Source organism: Lithobates pipiens, unplaced genomic scaffold (assembly GCF_037356315.1).
Source record: "Lithobates pipiens isolate NorthernLeopardFrog02 unplaced genomic scaffold, aLitPip1_a1.2 Scaffold_28, whole genome shotgun sequence".
NCBI lineage: Eukaryota > Metazoa > Chordata > Amphibia > Anura > Ranidae > Lithobates > Lithobates pipiens.
This window is the reverse complement of record NW_027507789.1, coordinates 33795135-33815255: the sequence shown is the minus strand read 5'-3', so window position 1 is coordinate 33815255 and position 20121 is coordinate 33795135. Positions and strand designations below refer to the sequence as shown.

The 20121-nt window shown below is 46.3% G+C and overlaps 1 protein-coding gene across 2 annotated transcripts; it reads right to left on the bottom strand.

The window, feature by feature from the left end:
• Positions 1-4014: 4014 nt before the first annotated feature.
• Positions 4015-19724, bottom strand: BLCAP (BLCAP apoptosis inducing factor). Of its 2 annotated transcripts, none has more exons than XM_077459053.1 (2): positions 19587-19724; positions 4015-5344 (listed from the first exon to the last, which is right to left on the bottom strand). In XM_077459053.1, exon 2 carries the CDS (start codon positions 5285-5287, stop codon positions 5024-5026), a length of 264 nt encoding a protein of 87 aa, XP_077315179.1. In that variant the 5' UTR covers positions 5288-5344; positions 19587-19724; the 3' UTR covers positions 4015-5023. The 2 variants fall into 2 exon arrangements, with proteins under 2 accessions (XP_077315179.1, XP_077315178.1); XM_077459052.1 differs by lacking the exon at positions 19587-19724 and adding an exon at positions 17229-17355.
• Between the last annotated feature and the right edge of the window lie 397 nt (positions 19725-20121).

Genomic DNA, 20121 nt, shown 5'->3' with positions numbered 1-20121 from the left:
AAATATCGGCCTATAACCCATGGTCCAGGAATATACAGCCTGTGCTGTATGATTAAGATACTTACACATCAGCTTTATGGTGCAGTTTGTAAACTTAGGCATGGCCCTGCGGCGCTGACATCTGCATGGGATGATGAAAACCCAACCCGAATGACATTGGGGGTTATTTACTAAAGGCAAATCCACTTTGCAATGCAAGTGCACTTGGAAGTGCAGCTGCTGTAGAGCCGAGAGACATGTAAGGAAAACAAACAGCATTTTAGTTTGCACGTGATTGGATTATAAAATCAGCAGAGCTTCCCCTCATTTCAGATCTACCCCCTCAGATTTACAGCGACTGCAGTTCAAAGTGCACTTGTAGTGCAAAGTGGATTTGCCTTTCATAACCCCCCATTGTTTGCTAAAGCACTGTGTGTCATGAACAGTTGACTCCTTCTTTCAATAAGTAACTAGTATTTACTCTACTTTTTTTTTTTTTTTTTTTGTCATCATTTGTTGCATGTCAATGCTGCTGATTTCCTGCCACTACTTCTTCTTATCTACATCCATAATAATAGCTGCACGTCTTATCAAAGGGATGGGTTTCCTGATAGTGACACATAGACTGCACTAGAATTTTTGTCTGAAAATCGCAATACAGGAGCACAACTGGAAGGCACGGACAGAGTTACTCTGTTGCAGGAAGTACCTGAACAAGACCTTTATGGCAGGATCACCATGTATTTAAAGGAAAGCTGCAGATTTATCAATATTGAAAATGTTCACGCTCACATGAGCTTTTAGCGATTAGCCTTACAAACCCTTCAATGCTACTTTGTGTTTGTTTTCACTACTTTTTACCATTTTTTTTTTTACCTCCAATAATTCTTAGGACTCGTGCACTTGTGTAATGCAGTTGTATGTTATGGTAATGGCTCATGTGCAAAGCAAATCTGGAGCTTAAAATCTGAATCTACAGTCCTGGCTATGGACTGTATTTGTGTTTAAACTTTATATATTCTCAAACACTAGGCCTGCGGGCTAAATCCAGCGCACCAGGCCTTGTCAGGTGACCCTTGCACCCAGTTTTGCAGCCAGAACATGAAAGATCACCTCCTCCAGCGCTCCAACCAGGGGGGAGGGGGTATAGTTGGGTTGGAGTTGTGCACGGCCTGAACTCTGTACACAGCGCAACCAGCCATGTGGGCAACCATAGATGCAGATGTGGACCATGATCAAATTGAGTTTGACACCCCTGCTTTACATACTTTTAGCAAAGATGTATGCTATTCGTCCTGAATACTAAGGATGATGGGCTGCCTGCCTCCTAGTAACCAAGGGACACTAGGCAGCAGGAGTTGCATGCATCTTAGCAGATAGGGTACATTTGTGCTGTAGGCATGTAGCATTAGCACAAATGATACCTGCATATGGTCAAGTTTTCATGTCAGATCCTGTATAAAATCATACACCCCATGTGCATATACCCTACAGCAGTGATGGGGAACCTTGGCACCCTAGGTGTTTTGGAACTACATTTCCCATGATGCTCCCCTACACTGCAGAGTGCATGAGCATCATGGGAAATGTAGTTCCAAAACATCTGGGGTGCCAAAGGTTTGCCATCACTGCTAAAGCGTACATTTAGATGCACTCGCTAACCAATATACTACTTTTAAAAAGACAACTTCAGCCTGCCAAACCTATTGACTGCAAACGCACGTATAATTGTGGCGCAAAGGTGAATGACCCTTTGGATTTTTGTAGATAAGAAAACAGAGATGCAGCAAAACACTGTTTGTTTGTAGAGAGTAGTCTCCCACTGCTTTGTTGTTGCAATTCAGCACTATGTGATTGTGACACGATAGGAAAGACAGCAAATAGGCAAAGCATCTCATGGCTGTTATAGGATCCGTGTGTTACTATAACAACGTGATCACCGACCTATTCCTTGTAATGAGCTGGTCGCAGCATGCTATACAGTGCAATCACGGGCTTAAAGAAAAAAAAAAAAAGGGATGCTCTATGGACAGTAAGCACTCACAGCAGGTCTTGTCACCTTCCCCCGCTGCCAAAAGTACTAATTCCAGGTTTAATGATCATGGTATCAATGTGCTTGATTGGCCAGCAAACTCACCTGACCCTAAACCCCATAGAGAATCTGTGGGGTATTGTCAAGAGGAAGATGAGAGATACCAGACCCAACACTGCAAACGACGTGAAGGCCGCTATCAAAGCAACCTGGGCTTCTATAACACCTCAGCAGTGCCACAGGCTGATCGCCTTCATACCATATGCATTGATGCAGTTATGTCATGCTAACTGAGCCCCGACCAAGTATAGACTGCATACTATAGTGTACATGGGCATACTTTTCGGTAAGCCAACATTTCTGTATTAAAAATCCTTTATTTTTATTGGTCTTGTGTAATATTCTAATTTTGAGTTTTCACTAGCTATAATCCATAATCCTCAAAATTGAAAGAGAACTGCTTGAAATATATCACTCAGCAGCTAAAAGGGATTATAAGGAACATTGTGCAGGAAATATCATCACAATCAGCAATTCAGAGAATGTTTTTGCATTAATTTAGAAAATGGTATATAAATAGTAACATTGGACCAATGCAACTACCCTGTTTCCCCTAAAATAAGACCTAGCGTGATTGTCGACGATGGCTGCAATATAAGCCCTACCCCCCAAATAAGCCCTAGTTAAAGTCCTTCTATGTCTTATTCTCAGGGTAGGGCTTATTTTCAGGGAAAGAGGGTGGGGCTTATAATTGCAGCCATCACCGACACTCACGCTAGGTCTTATTTTAGGGGAAACAGGGTATGTAAAAATATACCATACCTGGACTTCATGTTTACATACTAGTTTTGACCTTTTTGATTCTTTCTTATAACTCGGTGTTGCCGATTTCCTGCAGGATCTTTGTAGCCACTTCCGGTGGTATTACAGCCATGTCTGCATAGTTCTGAGTGGATTTTCTTGATAGTGACCTGTAGTCCCTGACGGAAGAGCGTGCGACAGGGTGACAATACAGGAGCATAGTTTAGAGATGGAGAGCTGTGCCTGAACAAGGACCTTTATCGCGGGGTCATCAGGAATAATTTTAATAAAAGCTGAAGAGTTAAAAATACCAAAAAAAGGACTTTAAAAATGACAATACTATGGTAAAGATTATGTGGGATCGAGTTCACCTTTACATTGGGCCGATTTGACATTCCAAATCGGACCCTATTGCCTCCAATGGCACCATCCGAATCAGTGTGTTGACTTTGCGTACGATTCCCAACAGTAGGGGCGATTTCAATAGACATCTGTGCAGGAACCCGCAACAGATGTCTGTCAAATCGCCCCTGAAGTCAGACTGAAATGCTGGGCTGAACTTGTGCGATTTCAAACCTGCCCTCAATGTAAACCTGGGCTTAGATGTATTTACTAAAGCTGGAGAGTGCAAAATTAGGGTCCTTCCGCCCCGTGGATATCCTCTTGCTCAGCGGGGATCGCTCCGACGATCCCCGCTGAGCAGGCAGAGGACAGGTCTGTCTCTGCACACTGCGCAGGGACGGACCTGTCACAGCACCGCTCTCCCCTATGGGAGATTGGGTGATGACGGACCATAGAGTCGGTCTTCACCCGATCCAATGACTGATGGAAAAATAGGTTTTTCCTCGGTCACACTTTTTCGGGTCGGATGTCAGCGGACATGTCACCGCTGATATCCGACACTCCATAGAGCTCTATGGAGCTTCCATTCAGGTCCGCCTGAAAAACTGACAGGCGGACCTGAACGGATCAGCCGTGTGAAAGACGCCTTAGGCTTAATTCTGCATAGGAACCAATCAGCTTCCAGGTTTTATTGCCAAAGATTAACTGAACAAGCTGAGGTTAGAAGCTGATTGGCTATCATGCACAGCTGCACCAGAATCTGAGTGCACCCGTTTTTGTAAACCTACCCCTTAGTGTTGGAGTTTTACCTATACTTTAAACTTGAGCAGTGGAAAAAAAAATTGCAAATTTTACAAATATAAATGATAATAAAGCTTTATTTGTTTCTTCCAAACACAAAGAATAAAATCTCTGGAAACAGAGACGGGGAACCTTAAGCTGGCTATACACAATACAATTTTCTTATGCAATTTTCTTTAGATTTATCTTCAACTATGTAGTGCAAGGGCCTGCCTAAATGTAGACAAATTGAAAGTGTTTAGGTTTGACCTCATATTATATGGTTTTGGTAAGTCTAAAGGAAAGTTGTACAAGAAAATTGTATAATGCAGGTCCACACAGCCTGTTAGACTACCTCCTTTCCAAAAAGTACAAGAGATCAAACAGCAGGACGCTTTAACATTGAGACTTCAGAATCAAGAATGTCTTCTTGCCATTAAAAAAAAACTAAAACTATTGAATCTGTGCCCATTAGTGGCAAAAGCAACCATTGTGGTCTGAAGCAGTATGCCTTAGCAATATAATTAGCTGTAAGTGCAGCCATCAGCTGAATAGTAGATTTGACCACAAATACCATCTATTGTTTGTAGCAAACAGGTTCACTTGATTGCACATACTGCGGCGATATCGCCATTTGTCGTCTTGTTCTCGTTAACAAAAAAAAAAAAAAAAAAAAGTATAACCAAATCATCTCATTAATACCAAAGATTTGAGGATCAGCACAATGTTTGACCTAGTCTGAAGGGTAGCAGAAAAACGTGCCCATTAGCCATGACAGGGGACAGACAGAATGTGGAGGCATGGTTTTGAAGAAAACCGATACGTGGAGGGGCAATGTCTCCATAATACAAACAAATAAAAGCCCCCCGGCACCACAAGGCCAGGGAATGGCAATGGAAAATGTCTATGCCCATTTGTAGCTGCATGGTATCAGGGAACGAGGGTATCCATTGCACCAAACTGTCTTCTTTACTTAAACACGGTGTCCCTGATATACCGGTTTCATCTTCAAGAAACAAACTTGTGCAAGCTGTGTCACGTACTTGGCAAAAAGCAGCAATCCATGGAACAGGGTGGGGTGTACTCCCTCTAGGTGCCAACCACAGCGGGGTCATTGGCAGAGTCTGGCAGCTGGCTGCCGCTGCAGTGATACAAAAAGCAGTTGCCCCAGCAGCTGTAGCAAATGAGAAAGAGGGCACCCAGAAAGACCAAGGCGCAGATGGTGCATGGTTTCCTCTCCAATAAGAAGCTCAGTAAGTAGAATCCCATAAACATTGAGTGACTGAACCAAAGCGCTGGATTCAGTGGCTTCGGAATCAGAAGGACAGGAAGCAGCCACTGTAAGCAGTACATGGTGGCGTATGTAGGTCACACCTCGTCTGATTGCTTTATCCGATCCGTGCCAGCAGCCTGGGGACAGAAAGCAGAATGTCATGCAAATGTTAAAATAGAAGCCTTACAAATGAACATATACGGGATAGTTTTGAGACAAATAGTAAATATAGTTTATGCACCTTTCAACCAATCACACGGACTGCATCTCCTTAAACTGTCTCACTATCTTTGAGGAGAAGACACAGATAATACACTTCTAAAGTCCCCCCCTATTTATATTTTTAACCACTTTCAGACGGAACCATTTTGCTGGCCAATGACCAGACCACTTTTTGCGAATTCGGCACTGCGTCGCTTTGACAATTGCGCAGTCGTGCGACGTGGCTCCCAAACAAAATTTACGTCTTTTTTTCCCCCCACAAGTAGAGCTTTCTTTTGGTGGTATTTGATCACCCCTGAGGTTTTGTTTTGTTTTTTGCGGTTTTTATGAACAAAAAAAAGCGACAGTTTAAAAAAAAAAAAAAGGATTATTTTTTACTTTTTGCTATAATGGGGGATATTCATTATAGCAGAAAGGTTATCCCCTGAAACAATAGAACTAACGCCCCTAAACTTCTTATTCCCCGGGACAATGACATCAGCTAGAACATACAAGGATAGTACCGTATAAGACCATATTTATTAAACGCGGCAAAACTATTAATACCCAGATTATGAAGACAGACCACACAACCAACTTTGATAAAATGGAAGAAAGAAGTGGATAGGATAATGGAGGCTGAAAGATGGATACACATAGTTAAAAATAGAAAGGAGGAATCTAGGGAAAAATTTAGAAAATGGGAGCGCTTTTCAATAGAGATTGAATAATGTGATTTCTTGGGGGTGGCAGAGAGGATGGGATAAGGTGAGTGGAGGGGGCGATGGGAAGGGAAGAGAGGACTACCCCCTTTTTTGGGGGGAGGGGGGGGATGTGGAACTGAATTACAAAATAGGGGATAGTGTTATGGCATTTTTATTAATTTTTTATTTATTTTTTTACTAGTAATGGCGGCGATGTGACTGCGAAATTATGGCGGACACATCGGACATTTTTGACACATCTTTGGGACCGTAGTCATTTATACAGCGATCAGTACTATACAAATGCACCGATTCCTGTGTAAATGACACTGGCAGTGAAGAGGTTAGCCACTAGGGGGCAGTGTAGGGGTTAAGTGTGTCCTAAGGGCGTGGCTGTGTTTTACCCATCACTGATCTGTGCTCCAATCACAGGGAGCAGAGATCAGTGACACTGTTGCTAGGCAGAACGGGGAGATGCTTGTTTACTTTAGCATCTCCCCATGAGACGATCGCGGGTACGTACCTGTGCCCCTATTTACCTGTCCATACCCTTCTGCCGACGTACATCGGCGTGCGCCGGTCGGGAAGTGGTTAAAGCTGAATTGTTATGGAAAAGCTAGAAAACAACACAGTAGACACAGCGACTACACTGATTGCCACTGGCTTTCGGGTCTCCCATGCTAAGTGGGTGCACGTTTGCTTAACCGGTTCCCGACCAGCGCACGACGATGTACGTCGAAAGAATGGCACGGGCAGGCATATTGGCGTACAGGTACGTCCAATCTTCAATGCCGTCCTGCCATCGGGAGCGCGCCGCCGCGCTCCCGTGCTGGTCGGGACCCCCGTGAGTCCGGTCGCGGGACCCGCGGACTTGATCGCCGCGGGCATCCCCGCGATCGTCTCACGGGACGGCTGAATGGAGGAAATGCTGTGTAAACAGCATTTCTCCATTCTGCCTAGCAACTAGTGACGCTGATCTCTGCTTCATGTGATTGGAGCAGAGATCAGTGTTCACTAAATGAAAGCCCACCCCCCCCCCCCCCCCACAGTTAGTAACACACCCCTAGGAACACTTAACCCCTACACTGCCACCCCTGGTTAACCCCTTCACTGCCAGTGTCATTTACACAGGAATCACTGCATTTATATAGCAGTGATTACTGTATAAATGACAATGGTCCCAAAAATGTGTCAAAAAATGTCCGATGGGTCCCCCACAATGTTGCAGTCACAATAAAAATCGCTGATCGCCGCCATTACTAGTAAAAAAAAATAATAATAAAAAATTATTAATAAAAATGCTATAAAACTATCCCTATTTTGTAAACGCTATAACTTTTGCGCAAACCAATCAATAATCGCTTATTGCGATTTTTTTTTACCAAAAATATGTAGAAGAATATGTATCGGCCTAAACTGAGGGAATAAAAGGTTTTTTTATATATTTTTGGGGGATATTTATTATAACAAAAAGTTAAAAATAATGCGTTTTTTTTTCAAAATTGTCGCTCTATTTTTGTTTATAGCGCAAAAAATAAAAACCGCAGGGGTGATCAAATACCACCAAAAGAAAGCTCTATTTGTGGGGAAAAAAGGACGTCAATTTTGTTTGGGAGCCACGTCGCACGACCGCGCAATTGTCAGTTAAATAGACGCAGTGCCGAATCGCAAAAAGTAGTCTGGTCTTTGACCAGCAAAATGGTCCGGTCTGTAAGTGGTTAAAGAAAGTTGCTCGCTTGACATAAGCACCATTCAGAGAATACTTTGCACCTAAAATAAATTAATGTAAATAAAAAAACTACTGCAGCTTTGACTACAGTAGAATAATGCCTTTGCTATGGGTATAGACCAGGGTCTCCAAACTTTCTAAGCAAAGGGCCAGTTTACTGTCCTACAAGCTTTAGCGGGACCGAACTTTCGCCAGTGGGAGTACAAAATGCCCCATCAGTTTTAATGGGAGGAATAGTGCGTCCCATAGGTGATATCAATGAGAAGAACCGTGAGAGCCGTGCACCACTGATGGTGTCAATAGGGGGAATGGTGCTCCATCATTGTGTCAGTTGGTGAAATAATGTCCCAAGGGCCAGATAAAGACAAGCAAAGGGCCACATCTGGACCCCCAGGCCGCAGTTTGAGGACCACTGGTATAGACCATTTACATACCTCCTGAAGCCTAACTGTAATACTCCCAGTATGTTGTGAAGTGAGGCCTAGTCATCGCTGCTCACCTCCTCCGTCACAAGAGTGAGCTCTTAAACGCTGAGCTCAGAGGTACTGCATCAGGGGAGAGAAAGAGCATGTGAGAGGGTTTGAATCACAGAAAAAGCTCAGATCTGTGATGGTGGAGGTGAGCAGTAATGACTAGGCCTCACTTGGCAACATCCTCGGTGTATTCTAGACAGGCTTTGGAAGGTATGTAAATGGCTTACACCTATAGCAAGCACACTATGGAGGATATTTGTTATGAGGAAAGTTTGCAAGCTCTGAACTTATTTTCTCTGGAGAAGAGACGCTTGAGAGGGGATATGATTTCAATATACAAATACCGTACTGGTGACCCCAGAATAGGGATAAAACTTTTTTGCAAAAGGGAGTTTAACAAGACACGTGGCTACTCATTAAAATTAGAAGAAAAGAGGTTTAACCTTAAACTACATAGAGGGTTCTTTACTGTAAGAGCGGCAAGGATGTGGAATTCCCTTCCACAGGCGGTGGTCTCACTGGGGGGCATTGATAGTTTCAAGAAACTATTAGAGAAGCACTTGAACGACCACAACATACAGGGATATACAATGTAATACTGACATACAATCACACCCATAGTTTGGACTTGATAGACTTGTGTCTTTTTCAACCTCACCTACTATGTAACTATTCAACTTTAGTCAGAGCTGCACAGCGTTTTTACCTACAAACGCCACTTGCCTGCATAGGCAGTATTTTTGTAAAGGTGAGCTAACCCTTTAAGAAAATGCAAAGTGTTCCTAAACTGGCACCCATGCCAAGCGAACAGCTTCCTATGTTCACAATGAAGCAGTGCAGCCGCTTGGCAGGAGATTTCAAAGCTACTGAAGATCATTGTAAGGGTCCTTTTACATGGGGTGGATCAGTGCTGATCCGCCCCGTGGATATCCGCTTGCTCAGGCGGGGATCGCCAGAGTGATCTCCACTGAGCAGGAAGATGACAGGTCTGTCTCTGCACACTGCGCAGGGACGGACCTGTCACAGCACCGCTCTCCCCTATGGGAGATCAGGTGAAGACGGGCCGCAGTGTAAAGGGTGCAGGGGCTGGTGCATTTGTAGCCTGAATATGGGTGTAACATGTTACAAAAGGTGAACTTATCTTTTAACACAGTGGTCATCAACCCTGTCCTCAGGGCCAACTAACAGGTCGGGTTTGTGAGATAACTGAAATACATCACAGGTGATATCATTTGCTGCTCAGTGATTGTAGTATTCCAGTCTGCATCTCCCCAAGGTAATACATAAAACCTGGCCTGTTAGTGGGCCCTGAGGACAGGGTTGATGACCACTGCTATAACATGTCTGCATAAATATGCCACCAGCTATATCCACGTGATAACACCATACCGACTTTACTTCTCAGTCATTACAGGATTTCAATTGCTTGAACAGAGCCCCATGCGGTTCAGGTAGTGATTAGAGCTCAGCGAGGTCCAGGAAGTTGCTCTGCAAGGAGAGTAAAGGTGCCGTAATCATTTTATACTTCAGGGACAAACGTTGGCTTATTGCCTTTGTAAGTTCGGCATAATTGGTTACTATACGACACTTCTCCTTTATCAGATCCCTCAGGAGGTCTTTGCCTGCCTCTGCTGCCTTTGGCTATAAGAGGATCCGACGGTTAGGAACTACTGAGAACCAATCAAGATATTCCCAACATGGGGAACTAAAAGGACTCATTACATCTAGTGAGCGGCATGAGCTATAAATTGCTGATCTGTCTTTATTTAGGGTGTATTATTAGTAGTAGAGTTTTGTCTAACATGCCTGCTTTAAATCACAACAGAGCCTGCTGTCAGTAAGAAACAGAAGAAGCAGAGCTCAGAGGCATTCACTGTGCAGATAACAGAACTGAGGACAACGTCGCACCTTATGAAGGAACCTGGGGGAGACGCTAATGGAATAAACTAAAATTGGTAGATAGCAGAAAATATAAGTTGTCATCACACACTCCATTCTCCACCTGCTCTTCCAGTGATAGAGGGCACAGCTACCCCCCCCCCCCCCCCCAGGGGTGGACTGACAACTCATGGGGCCCCCGGGCAATCAGAGATTATGGGGCCACACAGTATACACAAACACACTGTACACAATCACACAGTATACACAAACACACTGTACACAATCACACAGTATACACAGACATGTTTCTATTGGCTGAGAAGGTACTGGAGAGGTGGGACAGCTACAAACAAAAAACAAAACATTTTTACATACTGTCCCTGTTTTTACTGAGGCTGGCAACCCTGATGGGGCCCCCTAGTGGTACGGGCCCTCGGGTCAGTCCGCCCCTGCCCCCTTCACATGTAGAGTTGGCACATTCCGCACCCATATTGTACAGAGAAGCCCCTTTCACTCAGATGACATATAGGGGGGGGGGGGGGATTCACTAAATCGGCCGAAATTCTGTAATTTAGACCGTTGGTTCGTTCTTCGGCCAGGTAATGTTCAGGGCTCGACAAACCCCAGGCGCCAGGTCGCCAATGCAGCAGCATTAACACGGACTGCCATCCTCCTCCCTCCTTCACACTCTGCAGCGCCGCGCTGTGTGTGAAACTGACAATGGAGAGAGGAGGATCTGTCAGCTTGATGTCGGGGGGGCGGGACCCAGCAAGCTATCAAACACCAGCCAATGGGATCTGGGTGGGCCGCCACGTGTATATGGCCCGCCCCTTTTCTTAAGCAGCCCAATCGTTGGCTGGTGTTTGATAGCTGCTGAGTCCCGCCCACCCCGGCCGGGTCCTGCGCACCCCGACATCAGGCTGAAATCTGACATATCCACCTCTCTGTTACTTGTCAGTTTCACACCCGTCAGGGTCCCGCCAGCTCCTCTGTTACTGAAATGTAACAGAGTGCTCCGTGTGAAACCTGCCAGTGCCAATCAGTGCCACCAATCAGTGCCAACCAGTGCCACCTCCAATCAATACCACCTGCAACCAACCAGTGCCAGTGCCAACCAGTGCCACCTGCCAGCGCCAACCAGTGCCACCTGCCAGTGCCACCTGCCAGCGCCACCGCCAATCAATACCACCTGCCACCACCAACCAGTGCCACCGGCCACCAACCAGTGCCACCGCCAATCAGTGCCACCTGCCACCGCCAATCAGTGACAGTGCCAACCAGTGGCACCTGCCAGTGCCACCACCAATCAGTGCCAGCTGCCAGCGGCAACCAGTGCCATCTGCCACCGCAAATCAGTGCCACCTGCTAGTGCCAACCAGTGCCACTGCCAATCAATACCACCTGCAACCACCACCCAGTGCCACCACCCAGTGCCAGTGCCACCTGTCACCGCCAGTCAGTGCCACCGCCAACCAGTGCCACCGCCAACCAGTGCCACCTACCACCACCTACCAATGCCACCGCCAATCAGTGCCACCTGCCAACACCAACCAGTGCCACCGCCAATCAGTGCCATCTGCCAGTGACAACTAGTGCCATCGCCAACCAGGGCCACCTGCCATCACCAACCAAGGCCACCTGCCATCACCAACCAGGGCCACCTGCCAGTGCCAATAGTGCCACCTGCCAGTGCCAAACCAGTGTCACCTGCCAATGCCAACTAGTGTCACCTGTCAGTGCCATCTGGCAGTTCCACGTGCCTTCCAGTGGCAACCAGTGCCACCTGCCAGTGCCAGCCAGTTCCATCTGTTGCCAGCCTTACTCTTTCTGGTCAGCCCATACCCCTGATGTAACAGCGTTTCAATGGAGTTATTGACTGGGTGCTCCATTGTGAGTTAGGGATAGGGGGTGAAAATCAGTGGCCTTACCCCGGGAGCTGAAAAAAAAAAAAAACTGGCTCCTAACTTTTTTAACTGGCTCCTAAATTCAAAGCAAATTTGTCAACCCCTGGTAATGTTCATAAAATCGATAATCTGTGGGACGTTTTTGAGCCGATAAAAAAAACGAAGGACAAGTTTGTAAATTTTCTGCTGAATGAACGATAAATTGAAAGGTTAATGTGTTTCCCGTCTGAACTGTCTGCACTGGGTATATGTAAAAAAATAAACAAAAAATGCATTCATTTATATCCACTGAACGATTTATCGGTCATTACATGACGGCATTACCATTTGTGATCACTGCCGAATGTTCGTTTTTTCGAAAATGGGTTCGGCCGATTTTTTCGTATAGTGTATGGCCAGCATTAGACTGGAACAGAACAGAACCTGCAGCAGTTTTGTATGGCAACCAATCAGCTTCTAGCTTTCATCTTTAAAACTCAATGGAAGCAGCTGAGATTTGAAGCAGACTGGTTCCTATGCACAGTTGCTTCAGAATTTTATCTGTTCCAGTTTTAGTGAATTCCTCCCCATAATGTTTTTAACCACTTGCTTACTGGGCACTTAAACCCCCCTCAGTCCCAGACCAATTTTCAGCGCTGATGCATTTTGAATGACAATTGCGCGGGCATACAACACTGTACCCAAATGAAAATTTTATCATTTTTTTCCCCACAAATAGAGCTTTCTTTTGGTGGTATTTAATTACAGCTCGGAGTTTTATTTTTTGCTAAACAAACAAAAAAAGATGCAAAAAAAAATCATGTTTAATAGTTTGTTATATAATTTTGCAAACAGGTCATTTTTCTCCTTCATTGAAGTGCGCTGATGAGGCGGCACTGATAGGCTGCACTGGTGGGCACTGATAGGCTGCACTGGTGGGCACTGATAGGCATAGTTAAGGCGGCACCGATGGGCACAGATAAGGCGGCACCGATGGGCACAGATAAGGCGGTACTGATGGGCAAAGATGGGCACAGATAAGATGGCACGGATGGGTGGCACTGATAGGTACCACTGATAGATGGGACTGATGGGCACTGATAGGTGGCTCTGATAGGTGGCACTGCTGGGCACTGATGGGCACTGGTAGATGACACTGATATGTGGCACTGAGGTGCAGCACCTTTGTTGAGGCAGATTGTGGGCACTGCTGGGTGGCACTGATGGGGGGCACTTATTTTTTAATGATGTTTAGTGATAAGGGGGCAGGTGGGCACTGGCAGGGCTGGCCGTGATTGGGACTGATGTCCCGATCACAGCCGCCGGTGATCGGCTCTTTTTTTTTCTCCTCGCGCTGTCAGCGCGAGGAGGAATAATAGCCGATTACCGGCTCCGTTATATCACATGATCAGCTGTCATTGGCTGACAGCTGATCACGTGATAAGGGGTCGGATCGGTGATCAGGCGAGTCTCATAGACTCGCCGATCACAGAGCGCGCGCCCCTCAGGGGGCACGCAGGCCGCTCGTGCACAGGACGACGTCAATAGACGTAGTCCCGGCAAAGGAGATCCGCGCTGTAGCCGTCATTCGGCTATAGCGCGGGTCTCAAGTGGTTAAATAAATGTCCAAAAGACACGTCAAGCAATGTGCTTCTAAACCCAGATCAAAAGCTCTCATTCCACGTGTTCTGTACATTCATATCGCAGCCGCTCATCCGCTCTTCTAGAGATCGATACGGATTATTCCCAAAGCTGACATCCAATTTTGTGGCGACTTTGTTCACTAAAAGGGTCTCTATGGATCCACCTCAACATGGACACGAATCTGCATTATAGGCAGGTGGATCAGGATTGCTCTACACTCATACAAACAATCACGGGGTATGTTGTCCTGCTGACGGGAATGGGGCGATTTAAAATGCAACAGTTGAATATATTACAAGTGTTATAAATACAGAGCACGCTTCTAGTACTACTTTAAGGCTGCTTTCACACTGAAAGAGCGGCTCGTTTTAGTGGTGCATTTTTTGCCACTAGCGGGGCACTTTTAACCCCCAAAGAAGGGGTTAAAAACTCCAGTGTTGTGGCACTTCGGAAGAGCTGTCCCTTCATTGCAATGGGCGGGGCGTTTTTGGAGCGCTGTGTAGAGCGCTCCCCAAGCCGCCCCAAAGATGCTGCTTGAAGCGCACCGCCCCAGTGTGAAAGCACTCATTGTAGAGAATGGGAGGCAGTTTTGGCCACTTTACAGGTACTATTTATAGTGCTAAAACACCTATATATGAGCTGCGTGATTAACCAGTTCCCAACTGGCGTACGCCGATGTGCGTCAGCAGAATGGCACGGCTGGGCAAATGGGCGTACCTGTACGTCCCTTTAAATTTGCTGCCATGCCATCGCCAGCCAGGACCTCTGTGAGTCGGATCGCGGGTCCCACAGACTCTATGTCTGTGGGGATACCCGCAATTGTCTCACAGTGAGGAAGAACAGGGAGATGCTGATGTAAACAAGCATCTCCCCGCTCTGCCTAGTGACAGGACAGTGAGCATATCTCCCTGTGATTGGGAGCAGAGATCAGTGATGTGTCACACACAGCCCCCCCCCACACACAGAATCACTCCCCAGGGCACACTTAACCCCCACACTGCCGCCTAGTGGTTAACTCTCTTCACTGCCAGTGTCATTTACACAGGAATCGATGCATTTGTATAGCACCGATTGCTGTATAAATGACAATGGTCCCTAAAATTGTCCGACGTGTCCACCTTAATGTTGCAGTCACAAAAATCGCTGATCGCCGACATAACTAGTAAAAAAAAGTTTGCCAAGAATCACAACATTCTTTTGCAGTAGAACTTAAGTATTACCATTGTAACAATATGTCCTTTAAGAGGAGCTGCACCTAAAAAAAAAATATTAAAAGCCAGCAGCTACTAATATTGCAGCTGCTGACTTTAAGGCCGGGTTCACGCCGCAAATCTGCGGCGTTTTCCCGCATCGCATTACTCCCGCCTGCAGTTCACACTGCCCTATGCGGACGGCTGGGAGTGTCAATGATATGTTAATGACACCCCCAGATCCGTCCGCATATCGCAGTGCGATCTGCCGACTCGCACAGGAATCGGATCGCATGGTGTGAACCCCCATGCGATCCGATTCTGTTGCAGACCAAAAAAAGGGTCCCGTGCGAGTTTGCTGCGGGAGCGATGCGAATTCAGCCATACTATCTGTATGGCTGAACTCGCATCACTACGGAGATCGGATGTGATTTGCGGTGAGAATCACATCCGGATCTCCCCCCCGCAGCAGTGTGAACCCAGCCTTAATAATATCACACTTACCTGTCCCAGGTTCCAGCGATGTCGGCGGCAGATAACGAGCGATCGCTCGTCTCGCTGCAGCCACCGCCGCCATCCTCTGTCAGGGAATCGGGAAGTGAAGCATGAGGGCTTCACTGCCCGGTTCCCTACTGCGCATGCGCGAGTTGCGCTGCGCTTCTCTTATGGTCCCCCGCTGTGTCTCTGGGAACTGTGCGTTTCCCATAACACAACAGGGGGGGGAGCCATGTGGGGGTGGGCGGAGCCATGCGGCGGTCTGGCCGGAAGTGGGTGCAGATACCTGGATTATCCAGGTAACTGCACCCCCCTCCCCCCCGAAAGGTGCCGATTGTGGCACCGGAGGGGGGGAGGGATAATAGTAGCGGAACTTCCCCTTTAGGGTGAAGAACCGCTTTTAGATCAAAGGAATACACTTTGGCGTGTAAATGAGGGAAGTTTAACCACTTAAACACTAAGACCCCTTTTACACCAGGGTGTTTTGCAGGCGCTATAGCGTTAGAAATGGCGCCTGCAAAACGCCCTGAGGGCTTTCACACTACAGCGGTGCGCTGGCAGGACGTCAGAAAAAAGCCCTGCTAGCAGCTTCTTTGGAGCGGTGAAGGAGCGGTGTGTTTACCGCTCCTCCACCGCTGCTGCCCATTGAAATCAATGGGGCAGCGCTGTAATACCGCCGGCAAAACGCCGCTATTGCGGCGTATTGCCGGCGGTTTTAACCCTTTCGCGGCCGCTAGCGGGGGGTAAAAGTGCCCCGCTAGCGGCCGAAATGCGCCGCAAATCCGACGGCAAAACGCCGCTAAAAATAGCGGCGTTTTATTGCCGACGCAAGGTGCGGTGTGGTGTGAAAGGGGTCTAAACCTTTTTCTGACATGTTGGTTTCCAAGTTAAAAATAGTTTGTTTGTTTTTTGCTAGAAAATTACTTAGAACACACACACATATTATATATAAATATATATATTTTTTTTTTTGAGGGGGGGTTCTAAGTAATTTTGTAGAATATATCTATTTTTTAGAATATATATAAATAAAAATAAATTTAATTTTTTTTTTTTTAGTAGAGACCCTAGAGAATAAAATGGTGGTTGTTGCAATATTTTATGTCACACTGTATTTGTGCAGCGGTCTTTCAAATGCAATTTTTTGGGGAAAGATTTACACTTACAAAAAAATTTAAAAAATAAACAGTAAAGTTAGCCCAATTTTTTTTTATTTTTTTTTGTATAATGTGAAAGATTCTACGCTGTGAGAATAGTGATCTTTTTATTCTAAGCAAAAAAAAAAACTGATTCTCATTTTGGCCAGAATCATGCAGAATATATATATATATACACACACACACACACACACACATACACATACACACAGTCAGCAGTCGGGGGTTCTGGGGGCACAGGAAGCACAGCGGCCCCCTCTGCTGGCTGTACAATGCCGGCTGCCTGGCAGTCTCATGCATCCAATGCCAGTATTGGAGCGGGTGACCCGGAATAAGTGTGCAGGGGATGTATTCTGCCTTCACTTGCTGCATGCTTGTTCCAGGGCCACAGCTCACACATACCAGTCATAAGGAGAGCCAGGGAACCAGCATTTGTAGAAGGAGGTCTCCCCTCCCCCCTTACAGCACAGGCTTCCTTCACCTCATATGACTCCCCCATTGTATGTGTGTGTGGGGGGGGGGGGGGTCTGTACAGCCCAGACCGGGCCCCTTCTCTCCCCCTCCCCCCCCCCCATGGCACTACAAATCCCAGCATAGGGACTCCCATTCCTCCAATACACACACAGCACCAGGAGACGTCCCCGCACCCCCTTTCCCGGCTCACCTCCCCCGCTCCTCCACACGCCGCTCACTCCAGGCCGCCGCTTCCCTCCTCCCGGTCTCTGAACACTCCACTTCCACGTCCTGGACACCCTTCCTCTACGTCCTCCCCTGACGTCACGACAAGCACCGCCCACTTCACGACTGCCCGCCCGCGCCCTCTGGTGGCTATTTAGCGGTAATGCGGAGGATTTGGTGGCGCTCGGAAGAGGGGCAGTTTACGGTACGGAATTGGGGGGTGCAAAAAAAATTAAGCTGAAAATTCATAAAAAAATAAAAAAACATAATTGGAAATTTTTTTGTTTTTTTTACTCACCTCTAAATGCCTGTTGCTAGGGGGTCCCTCATAGTCTGACTTCTTCAGTGCCCAGGCTGGTGACATCACTTCCCCTCACGCCGCACAGTCATCTGGGACCTGTCACATGTCCCAGATGACCGTGCGGCATATCACGGCGCCCGCTGCTGCTCGTCGATGCGCAGTGGGTGCCCGGCTGTGAAGCCACAGCCGGGTGCCCACAGTAAGAATGCCGGTGCCACGAGGGGAGGCTTCGTTCCCCCGCATCGCTGGACCCTGGAACAGGTAAGTGTTCGATTATTAAAAGTCAGCAGCTGCCGTATTTGTAGCTGCTGACTTTTACAAAAAATTTTTTTAGGGGGCACCCAACTTTAAAGTGGATGTAAAACCACAAAACAACCTGCAACACAAAGGCATAATGAGCTGGTACGCAACACCCCCCGGGCCAGCTGGCACAAGAACATGCGGACACAAAAAATTGTGTGCGGACACAGTTAACCACTTCAGCCCCGGAAGATTTTACCCCCTTCCTGACCAGAACACTTTTTGCAATTCCGCACTGCGGCACTTTAACTGACAATTGCGCGGTCATGCGACGCTGTACCCCAAAAAATTTACTTTTTTTTCCCCCCCACAGACAGAGATTTCTTTTGGTGGTATTCGATAACCTCTGCGGTTTTTATTTTTTACACTATAAACAAAAAAAAGAGCGACAAAAGAAACGCAATATACTTTTTGCTATGATAAATATCCCCCAAAAAATATAATGGACTTTCTTTTAATAATAAAATGGGCAAACAAAGCCCTTAAAAAGAAGAACCAGCGAGTGCCAGTGTCCTTCAAGCTCTACATTTGATGCTAATCCTTTAATTATATATATATATATATATATATATATATATATATATATATATATATATATATATATATATTAAAAATAATATTTGGCTATATCCCCACAGTGAGATTCCACCACTTCCTGTTCTGGTGACATCAAGACAGAAAGTTAGGGGAAATTTCATGCAATGACATAACCCTGTTAGATGTTCTTGTTTATGTATAATCCTAAAGTATATATACAGCAAGCACCTTTTTTTTCCCATTTTAGCCAAATTATGAAATAGTTAAAACCCCATTCGTTTTTTTTCCCTTCTATCTGTGTCCCACAGGTTGCAGGTAAATTGCTTAATTTCCCCTATCAACAGTGTTGATGGGGGAATCCCTGCTGTGGAGCCATTGTATTCTCTTGGTGGGGGGCCAGAAAACCACCTCTATCAGGAGAACACAGTAATTATCGCTAGAAGCTCTTGTAGCCACTAGTAATAATTGTATGTAAAATATGACAGGCTGGTTGTACTCCAAGTTGATCGTTTGATTAACTTGGGTACATTCAGCCTGCCCATACATAGTTTGAATCTTGGCCAGTATCTTCTAAACAGACCGAGATTCAAAGAGTCTATGGCTGGCCTTATCTGCACTCTTGCTGCAATCTTCCCACGGGTCAATCCAGTTTTTTTTCTGCAGGGAAACTGTCCGTGGATCCCTTGCTGAGCTGAGCGGGCAACTGGCAGGTCTGTGTACACTCATGCTGCCTGATCCGGCCAGATGGAGGGGAATGGAGGCCTTGCATCTTTTCTTTTTGCCAGATCAGATTGGTGGTAGGCAGGTGTAAACGGACAAATTTCCATTTAAATCTGTTGATCCATAGAGAACAATGGGTGGTCCGATCAGGTTGCCTCAAAAACAGAAAGGAGGACCCAATCAGACCACTCATGTGGAATGGGGCCTGAAAAGCAATCCGCATGGATTGCTTTTCAGAGCAGTGGCTAGTTTAGTGAACCTGGACTAATAATAGTTACTGTAATACTACCCATATTGCTGTCCTTTTAACATGGTGACATAAGCTGACACCTATGCTGCACGTGTGAAGTTACTCTCACTCTGCTAAAAGGACAGCCTAGGGCTGGTAATACAGTGATTGATATTAACAGGGGAGCAGAGGCTGTGCATATACAATGTCTTCTAGCCACTTAGGTGAAACACTTTTTATATTTTTTTTTCACTTACCTCGATCTCTGGAACAGCAGCTTCTTTTCAGAGGAATTCTCTCCCTCCCACCAACACAAGAAGCATGAGGCTCTGCAGTGATGGACAGTGCATCCTGTGTACCTATTGGCGCAGAAGGAGGCAGAGCAGCCTGCCTCCCACCGCCTCTTCAGCCAATGAGCAACTGAAAGGCTGTTAAGTCCCTCTCTCATAACATCTCCCAAGTCCCAGCCCTGCCAGCTTACTGTGCTTAGCCTACTACGCCTCTCCTGTACTATTCCTCCTTCAGCTCCTCTCTCCTGCACGCTTAATGGTTTCCGCTAGGCCCCGGGCCCCTCCAAAAGTCGGGTCCGGTGCATGTGTATCAGCTGTACCCCCCTCCCGATGGCAGCCCTGTATATCTGTGTATGTGTATGTGTATATATATATATATATATATATATATATATATATATATATTAGTATTTTGTTGTGTACTCTTTGCTGGTGTCGTTTGGGGTGTGGCTGTATTCCATTGTTCTATTGTGTCTGTCTGCCTTGGGTATTATGGGCTGTG

What these genes read in the sequence shown, in the direction of transcription:
- BLCAP (XM_077459053.1), bottom strand. Translation starts at nt 5,287, where the DNA reads ATGTACTGCTTACAGTGGCTGCTTCCTGTCCTTCTGATTCCGAAGCCA.